General features: G+C 29.5%; 2 protein-coding genes and 1 long non-coding RNA gene across 13 annotated transcripts in view; 1 reads left to right on the top strand and 2 right to left on the bottom strand.

Annotated features, from left to right (window-relative positions):
* Positions 1–730: 730 nt before the first annotated feature.
* On the bottom strand, positions 731–6074 carry LOC149885589 (uncharacterized). 4 transcript variants are annotated; one of them, XR_016454238.1, is made up of 4 exons: positions 5907–6074; positions 1470–1503; positions 1165–1280; positions 731–939 (listed from the first exon to the last, which is right to left on the bottom strand). It is a non-coding gene; the product is annotated as an uncharacterized LOC149885589 (long non-coding RNA). The 4 variants fall into 4 exon arrangements; XR_016454236.1 differs by having other exon boundaries at positions 1165–1503; XR_016454237.1 differs by lacking the exons at positions 1470–1503; positions 5907–6074 and adding an exon at positions 4993–5109.
* A 1180-nt stretch (positions 6075–7254) lies between these two features.
* On the top strand, positions 7255–11433 carry LOC145183943 (ras-related C3 botulinum toxin substrate 1). The gene is made up of 5 exons (XM_090093580.1): positions 7255–7466; positions 7714–7785; positions 8641–8711; positions 10155–10201; positions 10404–11433. The coding sequence occupies exons 1-5, from the start codon at positions 7432–7434 to the stop codon at positions 10755–10757; spliced, it is 579 nt and encodes a 192-aa protein (XP_089949706.1). The 5' UTR covers positions 7255–7431; the 3' UTR covers positions 10758–11433.
* A 1062-nt stretch (positions 11434–12495) lies between these two features.
* LOC145184359 (aldehyde dehydrogenase, dimeric NADP-preferring-like) overlaps positions 12496–15245 on the bottom strand; it is a 54591-nt gene continuing 51841 nt past the window's right edge. For 3 of the 8 annotated variants that reach the window (XM_090093559.1, XM_090093558.1, XM_090093557.1), the window contains 5 exons: positions 15143–15245; positions 14287–14484; positions 13966–14081; positions 13219–13348; positions 12496–12822 (listed from right to left, as the gene is read on the bottom strand). The exon at positions 15143–15245 is cut by the window's right edge and continues 46 nt beyond it. In XM_090093559.1, the coding sequence (XP_089949685.1) occupies positions 12744–12822; positions 13219–13348; positions 13966–14081; positions 14287–14484; positions 15143–15245 (626 nt within the window). In that variant the 3' untranslated portion in view covers positions 12496–12743. Of the gene's footprint in view, positions 12823–13218; positions 13349–13667; positions 14140–14286; positions 14485–14561; positions 14839–14923 lie in introns of those variants that run through there. The other 5 variants (XR_016454328.1, XR_016454327.1, XR_016454326.1 and 2 more) reach the window with 4 other exon arrangements.

Raw genomic sequence — 15245 nt, 5'->3', positions numbered from 1 at the left:
ACAGACTTCTGTTAAGTTCCGATCCTTTGTTGAGCAGTGTCAGAAAGAGGCTCAAGAATAAAAGAAATGCTATTTCCAGTGAGGCATTAGAGTTCTTGCAACCAGAAACATTGAATGAACTACAACAATATGAAGAGGAGGCATCTAGCGAAAATGAATCAGACTAATGTTTATTTTTTATCGTTTTTTAAGTATTTTTTTTTTTAATTTTATGTTGTTTTTACCTTTATAGTAGGGTTTATTTCACCTTTATAGTATGTGTATTTGTATATTTCCTTTGGTTTAAGTTGTTTGTATTTGCATCACTTTTTAAAAATATTTTTACTTTTAAGGCATTTAATGTTTTAATTGAAGTTTAACAGTTTATATTGTTGTTTAGTTTTTTTTTTAGTTTTTTTTTTTTTAAACTTCTTTTTGTATGGTTTATATGCAAAAGTGTGTTTTGAGTAAAAAAAAAACCTGCACAATTAATTTAAATATTATATTATGATTTTAAACTACTTTTAATTGTTTATCTAATTGTTAAAAGCCATAAAATAATTTTGATCAACTTTTTACCATAAATACTCCACTGTGCGACGTCGAAAAAAAGACATCGGGTGATGTCAGAATTTCGATGTCATTCAACGTCGAGCGATGTTAAACCAACGTCGGAACGACGTCAGATTACTGATGTAAAGACGATGTCATTAAGTGGTAGAGCGATGTTAAACCAACATAATAAATACAATTAAAAAATAGCACATATTTTCTGGCGTAAAAGCATTCATTACAAAAAACAACTTTCTATTTTGCATCAGTATCTTTCTGGACACGCCCAATGATAAGCTTGTAAACTTTTAACTTTTCAAAACTTTGTTTATCCTGAACATCGTTCTTTTTTTTTTGCGTTTAGTCTCTTTCATATTAAAACAAGCCATAACTTTGTGCGACATCAGACTATAAAAAGAAAGAAAAAATTTTAAAATGATGAAAAAATAATTTTAAGAGTATATATATTTGAGTTCTTTGTTGTGGAGGAAGCCTATTTCCCAATATGACATGTCCAGCTCGCCATCGATGTATGGGGGATATTGCAGTCATTTTATTGGTTGTATCCATATCATCATCAAAATATATTGATAAATAAATATTCTTTATTATCAAATATGCAAGGAAACTTACATCAGTTCTCATGGTTTACCCAATATCTTCTTTAATAACAGTAATGGTCTGTCTCTGATTTCTGGTTCTCAAATGAAGTGTGTATTCATTCTCTGTATCAGACTCTGAAGTTGATTCTGAAAACAAAAGATATTGTTTTTGGAATCAATATGTTGAGAAATAAATATTCTCAACTATCAAATATGCATGTCAGTAGCACACTCAGGTCTCCAAATATTTCATAACCAGTGAGAACTTCTGACTTTTTAAAAATGTTTCTGCTGATGCAAGGTAAAAAAAATTTTTTTCAAAAATTCAAAACGTACTTTGAAATAACTCATAAATAGCCATTTTTTTAGTCTGCATAAAAGAAATTGTTAACAAAATTAACACCATGAACTACAATAGCATAGACAAAAAAAATTTTAAAACTTGAAAGTTACTCTACCATTAATACGCTTTGACAAATTTTTGTGTTTGTTATTATGTTGCACAGTTTTTATGGTTGTTGTGATGTTGATTTGATATGATTTGAGGGATGTATTGAATTATTTTTTTATTAGGATGACGAATAACTTAACAAAACAACATTAATATCACAGAACAAAATTCTTATATATTTTAATATGTATTCTAAAGTCTACCCTCTTATTTACAAAGTCATTCACAAACTTAGATCCCTTAACTGTACCAACCGGTTATTATTTTATCATTATTATTGTATTAGGGTCACTCACCCTAATACAATAATAATGATATTTATTAATAATAACACCATGTAACAACATTTTTGTTTATGTTAATTTTTTAATGTTTCTTACATAATTTTTGTATGCTGATTTCAGTGGTACCATTGGTTTTTCTCTATCATCAAGATTTCCTGAGAAAAAGCATAAAGTATATTTCGGAGTTTTCGTATATGTGTAATGCAATTAAAACATTATATATATATGCTGATTTTAACTATATTCGTGTGTTTATTTTCAGTTTAACTAATTACAACTGTTACATGAAGTGGTGAATATGTCTAGTAGATCCTGCAAGCTTTGTCCTGACTCATTCTGTTATGTTTGTGGTTACTATATTAGTCCAACACAAGCTAAACATAAGATTGTCAGTGGTACAAAATTCTTTACTGCATATCATGCTTATTTTGGCATGGCTATGGGAGATCAGGACAAATCGTGGGCACCACACTACAGTTGTGGTAGCTGCAGATCAACTCTGGAAGGATGGCTGCGTGGAATCCGAAAGTCAATGCCCTTTGCGATTCCGAGAATATGGAGAGAACCGACGAACCATCATGATGACTGCTTTTTCTGCATTGTTGACATTTCAAAGTATAAAAAACCGAAAGATAGGCTGACTCTAGTTTATCCAAGTACACCATCTTCTATTGGACCAGTTCCACACAGTGATGAATTGCCTGTTCCTACTCCACCTCAATCCGAAGAAGCAGCTGCATATCATTCTGAAGTAGACTCACCGGATGAACTCAATGATGACTGTGATTTCAGGGAACCGAATGATTCACCTCATTTCCCTATCCAACAAGAACTTGATGACTTAGTACGAGATTTAGGTCTCACTAAATCAAATGCAGAACTTCTGACATCACGTTTGAAAGAATGGAATTTATTAGATCCAAGCTGCAGAACCTCGAAATACCGAAAAAGACATGAAACATTCGCATACTTTTATGTAGTATCAGAATCACTGTGCTATTGTCATGACGTTCGTGGTCTTTTCAATGACATTGGCATTGTTCACAATCCTGAAGAGTGGAGATTATTCATTGACAGCTCAACAAGAAGTCTAAAGGCAGTTTTGCTCCATAACGGAAACCGATTTCCTTCGATTCCAGTAGCTCATTCCGTTCATCTAAAGGAAGACTATAAGAACGTGAAGTTGTTGCTTGAGAAAATCAACTACAACAGTTACAAGTGGGATGTATGTGGAGACTTTAAGATGCTAGCATTTCTTCTCGGTCTGCAAGGAGGATACACAAAGTACTCGTGTTTTCTTTGTTTATGGGATAGCAGGGCTGCAAACCAGCACTTCACAAGACGTGAGTGGCCAGTGAGAGAACATTTACAGCCTGGTTCGCACAATGTTATTAATCAATCTCTGATACCTGTTGAAAAGATCTTACTACCACCCCTTCACATTAAACTTGGTCTTATCAAACAATTTGTCAAAGCATTAAACCCAGATAGTGCAGCATTCCAGCATATTCGGCAGATGTTTCCAAAGGTGTCAGATGCAAAAATTTCAGCAGGTATATTCGTTGGTCCACAGATTAAAGTTATGTTGGCATGTAAGGAGCTTGAGGACAAAATGTCTGCGGTTGAAAAAGAAGCATGGACTGCATTTAGACATGTTGTTCATAGCTTTTTAGGCAACAATAAGAGTGATAACTACAAAGAGATAGTGGAAAACTTAATTGTACGGTACGCAGATATGAAATGCAGAATGTCAATAAAACTGCATTACCTGCATTCACACTTGGAATTTTTCAGACCAAATTTGGGTGATGTGAGTGAAGAGCACGGGGAACGTTTCCATCAGGATATTCTTGCAATGGAGAAAAGATACCAGGGCAGATGGGATGCAGCTATGATGGGTGACTACATCTGGTGTTTGATACGCGATGACGAGAAACTTCATAAAAGAAAACCTCGTTCTACTGTTCACTTTTAGTGTTTTTTGAGATTGTGAGAGACTGTTACAATACAATATAATGTAACATGATTGCAAAACGATTTATATTAATTATATGTTTAATTGATTTTTTTTTTTTTTACGACCAAACGATTGATGCAATAAAAAATCCAATGTCATATTCAGACTCAGCATACTCAAATTAATTAAGAAACATCAAAAAACTTTGATAAACAGAAATTTTTTTTTTTTTTGTTACATTGTGTAATAAGTAATGATCAATTACTACTGTTAGCTGACTCAGAACAAAGAGATTCAACTTCATTGTTAACAAATTGTACATTGTCATCAGAATCATTTCGCAGAGCATCATTAATTAGATTATTGATTTCTTGATTTTGGGCTCACCAATTATTAATCTAAGACATCTAAAGAATAATGTTAAAAAGCTGTTGAAAAAGTTATAGATTGTGATATCGATCCATTTTTGAATATTCATGCTTATCCCACTGTGTGCCTATCCAAAAAAATTAACATGGAAACAAGAAAGTGGGACAAGATCATGGAAACAACAGAGACAAGATCTGTAAAGCATGATGAAACTGTTAATACATCTAACAAAGTGTATATTGGGGTATCTGAAGAAGAATGGAAATAAAGATGTGCAAACCACAAACATTTATTCACAAAAAGCTCAAATAATGTATTTTTTACCTGATGATTGCAATAAGCATGATACTTAAAGTAGTAAACATTATGTAGTTTTATTTTAAATTTATCACATTAAATAAAATAAATTACTCTGATTTTATTCATTTAGCACTCTTGTTGAATTTACATATACAAATAACCTTAAAAACAGTGCAGTAATGAATTAATAAAAAAAGTCAGATAAATATTTTTTACTAATTTAAATATACATACATACACACACACACACACACACACACACACACACACACACACACACATACATACATACATATATATATATATATACATATATATATATATATATATATATATATATATATATATATATATATATATATATATATATATATATATATATATATATATATATATATATATAGGCGCTACTCGACTTTCTCCCCCCCCCCCCCTAATTTTATGATTGATTCTGATAGAGAATTTTATGCTGATTCATAAAAATATAAAAACATAGACCTGAAAATCAACGGAAAGTGCTCTAATTCGAAGTCAAAGTTGTAAAAAATCCCATTAAAAACCCTAATATTCGCCATTTTGAAAATAATAACTTAATGAACTTTTAGCTGACAAAAGCAATACATTAATAGCATGGTTTTTACGTTAAAAAAGTCGTTAAAGTATGTTTATCTTGCGCAATTTTTTGTGGCAATGAAAATAGCCGTTTTTTAATTATTAGAGAATAAACTATTTTGCAAGTAATGTACTTTTGTAATAAATTTTAAAAAAGAATTCAACAGTTTTTTTGCCTAAAAGAAGAACTTTTGAAACTCAGTTCATAGTTGTTCTATCACATGTAAAATTTAGAAAATGTAACCTTCAAACCGTTTTTTTTAATAAAAAAAAACCCGCGTACGATACAATAATAATTATTCATCAATTTTTCTACATTCTCAAATTCTACGTTCAAACTTTATTTGAAATCTTCTATTAATTTCATTTCCCTATAACACTTTCGTTACCATACTTTAAAATAATAATGCGAAGGCTTATGGAAACCAGGTTTGTTTATTGCGCAATGTAACGGTAATTTATTTTTGTTGAAAATGAAAGCGTTTTGAAAAAAAATGGCGAATATTAGGGTTTTTAATGGGATTTTTTACAACTTTGACTTCGAATTAGAGTACTTTCCGTTGATTTTCAGGTCTATGTTTTTATATTTTTATGAATCAGCATAAAATTCTCTATCAGAATCAATCATAAAATTAGGGGGGGGGGGGAGAAAGTCGAGTAGCGCCTATATATATATATATATATATATATATATATATATATATATATATATATATATATATATATATATATATATATATATATATATATATATCTTTTAAAGTCACAATTAATTAAATCAAGTAAAAAAATAAACTAACTTTCGCTTGCCATAAAGAGCATGCGTTTTATGGTTTGTCAATATGTTATGGCTGTCAATAAAGTCTTAGTGTTAAATTTATATCTTCCCGGTAAATTTATTTTTTCCAATAATAATTATTTTTCCGGTAGAATAACTACTTTTTTCCAGTAAGATGTTTATTCGGTATTCAAACTTCCAGTTCAAAAAATATATAATAAAATTACCGTGGTGTTTACATAAAATAAACATTTAGAGAAAAAAATTTAGTTATTTTATCTAACTAGATATCTAGTTAAAATATCAAAGTTATTTTCCGCAAATGTTCCTTTTATATATACGAAATTTGTCATTTCTTAAATTAGGACTTACTTAAAGCATAGTACTTTGTTAGGTCACACCACGGTATGTAAATTTTATTTATTTGTAAAATTGTCGATTTACGTCGTATTTATGTCAAAAGACATCGCACGATGTCAGAACAACATTGGTAAGACAACGTCGTTTTGACGTCGTTATCGCGACGTTATAACAACGTTGTAATAAGTCGGTTGACATCGCCGATGAAAATCCAACGTAAACCCGACGTCGGTTTGACATCGCGTGCCCACTGGGTAAATATGGTTCAAAACAAAAACTGAAATTTTTTAATTTGTCAGTTTTCCATTAAAGACTTCAAATTTTTCTTTGCTTCGCTGTTTGTCAAAGTTATGGGAGAGGGTTTCGAGAAGAGATTGTAAGATAAATTTAATGGAAATTTCTTGGAAAAACTATTTTTGCTTGTTTAAAGGAAACCCCTGCACCCTCGCTCCCAACTCTTTGAGTGCACCTCAGAATAAATGAGAAAAAAGAGTTTTAGTTTCAACTCAAATCTCAATTGGTGAACAGTGATGAGCACAATCAGCTAAAAACTCCTCGCGTATGTCCTAATAAAACTCTGGTTTCTACTTATTGAAGATACATACATTTTTTATTTATTATTACTGAAATGATATATAGGAGAAAGATACATACAGTATTAAGTTGTATTATGTAACGGATTTACGCACAAAATGAAAAATGTCACCTTTTTATCAGTTTCTTTTTCTGACCTATTTATATTTTCGCCGAATAACCAGCTTCTTTGAAATAAAATGCGGAACAGAAACTTACTTTGCAGACCAAATAAGAGTTTTTTAAAAAAGGTAATGCTGCTTAAATAAAAATTTAAAAAAAATAAAATTTTAGAATTAATATATTAGTTGATGTATTTAAATTTAATTTAAGTATATAATTGTTTTTTTTTATATTCAAAAAATATATTTCTAAAGAAATATGTTTTTTTCTTTTTTTAGTCTGTAAATTGAATTTTTCTAAAAATATTCCGATTCGATTCTTCGCGGGGGAGACCTATATAAACTGGGTGGAGTTTTTTAACTAAGGCAATCAATAGCGCTTAAATTGCAATTTTTGAAGTCAATTTCACTATAAATTGCTTCATGAATAGTTGCCCTCTAACATAATAAAAGTGATTTGAGTCGATATTTTTGTTTTAGAAAATTTAAAAAATGCAAGCAATAAAATGTGTTGTTGTAGGGGATGGGTAAGTTTTTTTCAATCAACCTATTATAAAAAAAATGCATGCACCTTATAAATAAAGATAAACTAACATTGATTTTTATAGTTTTAACTCACTTCAACTTTTACATGAAACTTTAAGTTTTAAAGAAAAAAAAAGCATGCTATTAAAGCAACTAGTTCTAAAGAATTATAGTAAAATAATTGTTAAATAATTACAGATTGCACCCCCTTTTATTAATTTCTGACCAGTTACTGTATTTCTACCTTAGTGCTGTTGGTAAAACCTGCTTGTTAATTAGCTATACAACAAATGCATTTCCTGGTGAATATATTCCAACAGTGTAAGTAAAGTTGATGATTACTTATACACTATTCTGAAAATATTAACTGTTTAATATTATGAAGATTGTACATAAGTGCTGTTTACAGTATTCAGCTTGTTTTTATTATTTGATTGTTTTAATAACTTTAAGTATACGCTGTTTTGATTTGCTAAATCTTGCCGTTAGTTGCAAGCTGTTCACATTCATTATGATTATTATGATTTACCCTGGACTCAATCATCTTTATATACAAAACTTTATTGCTATTATCTAATGAATATCATCTATGTATACAAAGCTTTATTGCTATTATCTAATGAATATTTTCAATAAGCGCTTTAACTTGATGAATTTTAGTTTTTAGAAGAATATTGCGATTGATACATTTTTCTTAAAGTGATTATTTCATTTTTTTTTTGTTACTTCTTTTTTTTGAAGTAATTTTTAGTTTTTGATTGAAAGTAAGAAAAATTATCTCTTAGTTAGAAATGTGAGGTTATGAAAAAAATCAATTCCCAAATTTGTTATCCATTAAATCAATATAAATATTGATGTATCATAAATGGATATTAGTAATGTAGATACTGTTATTTTACTGCAGATTAGGACAAAAAAATTTTACTTCAAAAGTAATAGACTAAATGACTAAAATCTCAATATTTTCTGCATTTTAATGATTTTTTTTAACCACAACTTTGATAATTAGCTTAACTTGAGCTACTTTATTTGTTATACTAAAATTGACTTATTTAAAATAGAGAGCATACATGTTAACAATAAACTTAAATATGTTAAATTATTATTTCAATTTTTTTCTGTTTCTTTTATTCTAGATTTTATACTGTTATTTCTTATTTACTCTATATTTTTTAGTTTTGATAACTATTCTGCAAATGTGATGGTAGATGGAAAACCTATAAATTTAGGATTATGGGATACAGCAGGTTAGTGAACAATTTTTTTAAATGAAAATCATAGTGTATAGTTATTGGTTTTACCGCCATGGCAGTATTATATATTGGCTACTAATCTTAAAGTTATTATATAAGTTAAAATATCATATTTTGATATTATGAAAAAGTTTTTGTTAGTTTACAAAGTCTTGATTTATATGATGATGAGTATAATTGATACTAACAAGGTATTTAATAAAAGATTTTTTGAGAAAACAATTGGGTTCTTAATATTTTTTTTAGTATGAAGTCCTTTTTGTTGTTGTGTATCAAAGTATGTGTTGGACTTCAGTTTGATAGATGTTTGATGCAATAAGTTGTAGCATTTTCTTTAATTTTTTTCACATAAAAGCTTCAAAATGAATAAAATAATAAATTTAGTTGTAAGTTAAAACCTAATAACTTAACACCTTGGTAATTTATTTAATAGCAATCTGTTTTTGTACTACATAGTACTAGTAGGCCTAAATAAAATGTAATTAATTTTAATCACAAAAGCAACAAAGTAGTATATAAAACTACAATTGCTACAAATGAAATTTGTTCTGCTTATGGAATTGATGCCTTAGAAGAACTCCTCAAAGATGGTCTGCTAGGTTTAACAATTGATGCTATGACTTAGAAGACCAGCAACACTCTGGAAGATCACAAGAAGCCAAAACTGAAGATTTTTTAGAGTTGGTTGATGAAAATCCATGTCAAATGAGAATAGAATTAACTCAAAAGCTTTCAACTCATCAATCAATCATTCCTAGATGTTTGCATAAGTTAGGAGAAATGCATAAAAGTTGAAAAAGCATTCTGTATGAGTTGAGCAAAAGAAACATGATTTAACAATTGAACAATTACATTTCTCATTTAGCAAAGTTTAAGAAAAAAGATATTTTTTATTGAAAATAGTTACTGAAGCTGAGAAATAGATCTATTTTGAGAACCCTAGTAATAAAAAACAGTGATTAAGTTGTGGCCAAATGAAGGTTGCAACTCCAAAAAGAAACTACTGTAATAAAGTGATGTTATAGATTTGGTGGGATATGAAAAGTATATTATATTTTGAGCTATTTGAACCAAAGAAAACTGTAAATTCTCCATATTTTTCTCAACAATTAAGACAATTTAATGAAAAAAAAAAAAAAAAAAAGAAATGGACCAGGTCATGAAAAGCAAAGTAAATTGCTACATGACAGTGCTTATCCACATGTTGTTATGGAAACAAAAAGTATAATTTTTGAACTAGGGTTGGAGATCATGCCACATTCTACTTGTTCACCAAACTCAGCACCATCAGATTACCATTTCTTTTGCTCACTTAAACATTCTCTTAAAGAACAATTGTTTACAAGTAGGCAAGACAAATATTGAAAATATAGTGATCTTTTTTCTAATTGTTTCATAAAATCATGGTTTAAAGAAATAAGTATTTTCTTTTTTAAGGTCAAGAAGATTATGATAGACTTCGGCCACTTTCCTATCCACAAACAGTATGATTTTTAATTTTTATAAAAGTTTCATCTCTAAGTTATTTTTGTTTGATATCATCATAATTTTATTGTTTTGTTTGTTCCTTCTTTTTATTGACAGGTTTATGTAAATAGAGAAAAATTTTATTACATAGAATGTTGTTTTCATCTCAATTTCATTTATGAATAAAACGATTAATCGTATATATAAATTGCTTTCTAGGATGTCTTTCTTATTTGTTTTTCACTAACAAGTCCTGCATCGTATGAGAATGTTCGAGCAAAGTGGTATCCTGAAGTCAACCATCACTGTCCAAATACGCCCATCATACTGGTTGGAACAAAACTTGATTTGCGCGATGATAAAGAAACTATTGAAAAACTGAAAGAAAAAAAACTGGCACCCATTACTACAGCACAAGGTTTGCAAATGGGAAAAGAGATTACGTCTGTGAAATACTTAGAATGCTCTGCTCTCACACAAAAAGGACTCAAACAGGTTTTTGACGAAGCTATCAGAGCTGTTCTATGCCCCAAAAAACCTCCAAAGAAGAAGAAGAATTGCACGTTATTATAAAACTTTATTCATTAAATTAACCATTGGTGAAGTTTTAGTTAAAGTAGCAGTTTAAATATTCAGCAGGTTTTTACTGATCAATTATAGGTTTAAAACAAAAACTTATTTCGTAAATTAAATCCAATAAAAACGCACAGGCTTTTATTCAATTATTTGGAATTATATTAAAACTTTTAGAGAAATATTTTGAAGCATTTGAAAATGAAAATCTTTTGCACTCTTTTTTTTAAGCGAAGTTTGCGTGTTTACGAACTAAAGTAAAATTTTATGGCAAATTACGAAGATTATTTTTATGTGGATTTTGTAAAGTTACATTAGTCTTCTGAAGTGAAATTTTGTTTTAAATTATGTTTTATATTTCTTAATTTGCTTTTCTCCGCTTTTTATGTAGTCAAATGTTGGTATTTTAAAAATTTTTAATTTTCCCCGAGTATCACGAGGATACAAGCGTTTGCAGTTTCAAAGGATTTTTTGTTTTCACACTTGACGTTTTTGAGTTTTGATAACCTTGATTTTTTAATACAATAAAAAACAGTTTTAAATGGATTTTGAAAATTTTCGTTTGTTTCTTTCAATTTCACTTCATTATTTTACTAATATTATTGATCACGTGATATTTTAAATGATCACATTAATGACTCTTTATTTCAAATTGAAGTTTCCCTAAATCTTTTCACTTCTGATGTTTTTTGTTTGTTAGTTTGTTTTTGTTTAATGACAAGGATTAATTTGACAAATGCAGTTTCTCATTCAAAAAACGACAGATTACCCATTAAAAAAAAAAAAAAAAACAATTCTAAAGAAAGATATTTCTTTGCGATTTCTTTATCCGGATATAAAGTTATTATTAAGAGCAATCTAATTTAAGTACAAATAACAATATCAATCATTTTGTGTCAAATATTTATTAAAATAATTTATAATCTATTAATTCTATAATGTCTTATCTAAAAAATGAGCGAAACAAAGATAGCATATCGCATTTGCTTTCTGTATAATATTAAGTATGTAGATAAGTTTATCTTTTAAAAATTAGAGAAAGGATTGTTTGGCTGTTTCCATTCAAATTATGCAAAAGTTAAAATTGCGTTTCCACATTCAGCGCGACAATAAAATAGAGTAAGCCGTTAAACCGTAGAATTATTCAAAATAACGAAAAACCTGACGAAACGTTTAAAATCTAAAAAAATCGATTATAGAACATAGAAAATAACTAAAATTTCCCATCTATTGAATACAAAGTGCTGATTATCTGCCATGAAGGAAAATAAAAGCTTGAATTGTTTAGTTTAGCAAGCTTCTAAACTTTCAATAACAAAATTTCTTAAACAATGAGACGAAGCGTAATACTTATTTCAGACGCTACTTTAAGTTTTCAATTTGTGATATTTTAAGTTTAAGTCAAAAAGCGCGAAGGCTGTTTTTCCGATAAGAAATCAAAAAAATCTAATTTTAAACATGACCAAATGCAGATGTCCATGTTCAGTCTTAAACCAACATCGAAGGCCAGATGTAACTCTAGAGCTGTTGGATGGATCATTATCTGAGATACTTAAGATTGCTTGGAACCAGCGAGTAGCATCAGCTAAACTAAAAATATCTAAGAGTAGGCAAAGCTATTTCGTTGATTTTCTGTTTATTAATCAAAACTAAAGGAAAAAACAGTGGGAAGAGGCATTTGAAGGTTAGTGAAAGGGGAAAATCTCTAATTGATTTAAGGCAAATAAGCACTCGAGCCTACCATCACTAAATATCCTTGTCATGAGCTACAACCGCAATTAAAAACAGTGAAAATATCGAACTGTCAGTACAAAATTGAAAACGAAAATTAGACTGGCTAAAGTAAAGATCCTACACCAGTTAGATTGCGTTGGCTGTAATAAAGATTCTTTTTGATGACCAAAACCACGCGATTACTTTCAAAAAAATGTTATAAAAACCACGATTACTTTCTAAAACAAATTTAGCGATATCCGCTCCATAGATTCACTTAAGAGTTGGCTTCAACATCCATTCAGTCCATTTCATGACGGCATCGTCTTCTTTGTAAGGTGGATAACGAACGCTAAAAATTTATAAAGAATTAAATAAAATTCAAAAACTTATAAATTGAAAAAATTGGCAAAAAAAAGATTGCATTCGTTATTTTGTTCCTAATAAATAATTCTTACCGTTTTTACCGATCCAAACCTCCAGAAAAACCTACTAATTCAAGTTTAATGATCTTCATGCATAAAATGAATTTGTTTTATGTGACATTATGAAATACAGTAATAAACTGCTGGAGAAATTACGAGGGTTTAAAGTAAAAAATCAATTTTACTTGATTTCGTTAAGTCCAACACACAAATATAAAAAACCTCCCACTTCCTCTCCTCTCCTCTCTCCTCTCATTTCCTCTCCTCTCATTTCCTCTCCTCTCCTCCCCTCCTACAGTTGCACAAAAGAAAGTCAAACTTACGAGTTAAGATTCTCCAATCTTTGATTTTTGTACAAATAAGATTTTGTATGAGAAAAAGTGTTGAAAGATTTTTTTCCATGGTAGGATCCCATTCCACTACTACCCACTCCACCAAATGGAAGATTTGGCACTATTTAAAGAAAATTTTATTTATATATCTTTTTTATTTTACAAAGACCTATCAAAATATTTTTCATAAGCAGTTATTAAAAGTAAAAAAATAAATAAAAAAAATAAAGTAACAAATGAATAAATTAACATCATGATTTATGTTAACAAATTTTCGTCGTGAAATTAAAAACAAGTATATAAATTATCACTTAGTCAACAAGAACTCTTTAAAACATTTTCTGATATTTAAAATTGCAGTAAATTACATAACAGTTGCATTAAATATCAATTACATAAACACCATTATGGAAAAAGTCAGTTCAAAGCCCTTTCAACACCTGTTATATGAAATGAATCGCAAACTCTATTTATTTAACATCTTTATCTACTTTGACGCCTTGGTTCCACTGTTGGGTTAACGTATCGTAGATTTCTTTGAGTTTGATCCCATTTTTAAAAAATCAACAACATAACAGTTTTTATTGAAGTAACAAAAAATAACTGCCTAAGTTTATATATATGCATTTAACATTTATTTGTTAATTTATCGTAGCTAAAACACGATAAATCAATAAAACACGATAAGTCAATAAACTATTGTAAAGTAAAAGAATTTAAGAACGAAGAACGCATTACCTGCTGCGTGTACCGCAGCATCGTTAACACACATTCCACCTGAAGAAGTTTCCGTAGATACGAAGTTTATCGAGTTTCCAATATTTGAAAACATATACAAAGCAAGCGGTTTTTCCCTACGTTTAAGAAAGCGTGAATTGTTCGTGACAAAGCGTAATCACAAAAACTTATGGCCTAAAATTTAAAGTTCTGACATCTTCAGTTTCAAAAACTATTAATAAAACTTTAATGCAAAAAAGTAAGCTCCATAGTTAGCTTTATAGAACTATACAAAAACCAAACTTGGAGAATATTGTCTGTTTTAAATAAAACGCCACAAACCTTTCGTTGATAAAGTCAACAGCTTCTTGCAAGGTAGACACAGATAAAATTGGCAGCAGAGGTCCAAATATTTCTTCTTTCATAATAAGATCGTTGGGTTTCACATTCGTCAGTATAGTAGGAGAAATGTATAGATCGTCCTCATCAACTTCACCACCGTGGACAACTTTCGATTTATCGATCAATTTCGAAATCCTTCTACGAATTATTCAAGATCAACACAATTCGCGATACAAACAAATTGTTTATGTTATTTTGAGGATTTTAGTAGAGTCTTTTATGTTATTTTGAGGATTTTAGTAGAGTCTTTAGTAGAGTCTGATTGTTTATGTTATTTTGAGGATTTTAGTAGAGCATGACCTGGAGAACCAAAAACTTGCTATTTGCACAACTAGACTGGCTAAGGAACGTACGCATACCATCATCCTCGTAATCACTAACAGGAGGCTGAATATTGAAAGAACATCACACTTTAGAAATCAAACTTTTAACCTACTCCCCAATACTTTTCTCTTCTCTTTCACTTTCAGCTTCCTCTTTATTCCTAGATAACTTAAAACGAGAATGACGGTTATAAACTTTAAGTTGATATTCTCGCGCTATTCTTCTACAACACTACCGCAACGCATAGACACACCTAATAAAATTGTGATTTTGCATAAAGATCTTTACATCTCCTTCATGTGAAAGTTTGTTCATTATCAATTTGTACGCTCGCAAAAGTGATTTTGGTTATCCAAAAAATGCTCTACCAGAGCAAATAGAAAGTAAAATACAGCTTTTACTTGGTTGAGAATGAAATACTGTTCCAATGTTAATAAAAAAATATTTTACGCTTAAAACCATAAATATGTACTGATGATGGCGCTTATTGACGATTCTTCCGAAACTTTTAGACGTCTTAGGATCATCACCATAAAACTTTTTAATGGCTACTTTCAGAGCGGCAACAAGTTTCT

This window comes from Hydra viridissima, unplaced genomic scaffold (assembly GCF_058129835.1).
Source record: "Hydra viridissima isolate aposymbiotic clone 2 unplaced genomic scaffold, HvirCarnegie_v1 scaffold_7, whole genome shotgun sequence".
In the NCBI taxonomy this organism is placed as follows: domain Eukaryota; kingdom Metazoa; phylum Cnidaria; class Hydrozoa; order Anthoathecata; family Hydridae; genus Hydra; species Hydra viridissima.
The sequence above is the reverse complement of the archived record's forward strand: the minus strand, read 5'-3'. Positions and strand labels throughout refer to the sequence as shown.

What these genes read in the sequence shown, in the direction of transcription:
- LOC145183943 (XM_090093580.1), top strand. Translation starts at nt 7,432, where the DNA reads ATGCAAGCAATAAAATGTGTTGTTGTAGGGGATGG. An exon ending in TGTGTTGTTGTAGGGGATGG is followed by an intron (nt 7,467 to 7,713) that starts GTAAGTTTTTTT and finishes TTTCTACCTTAG; the next exon opens with TGCTGTTGGTAAAACCTGCT. An exon ending in AGGATTATGGGATACAGCAG is followed by an intron (nt 8,712 to 10,154) that starts GTTAGTGAACAA and finishes TTCTTTTTTAAG; the next exon opens with GTCAAGAAGATTATGATAGA.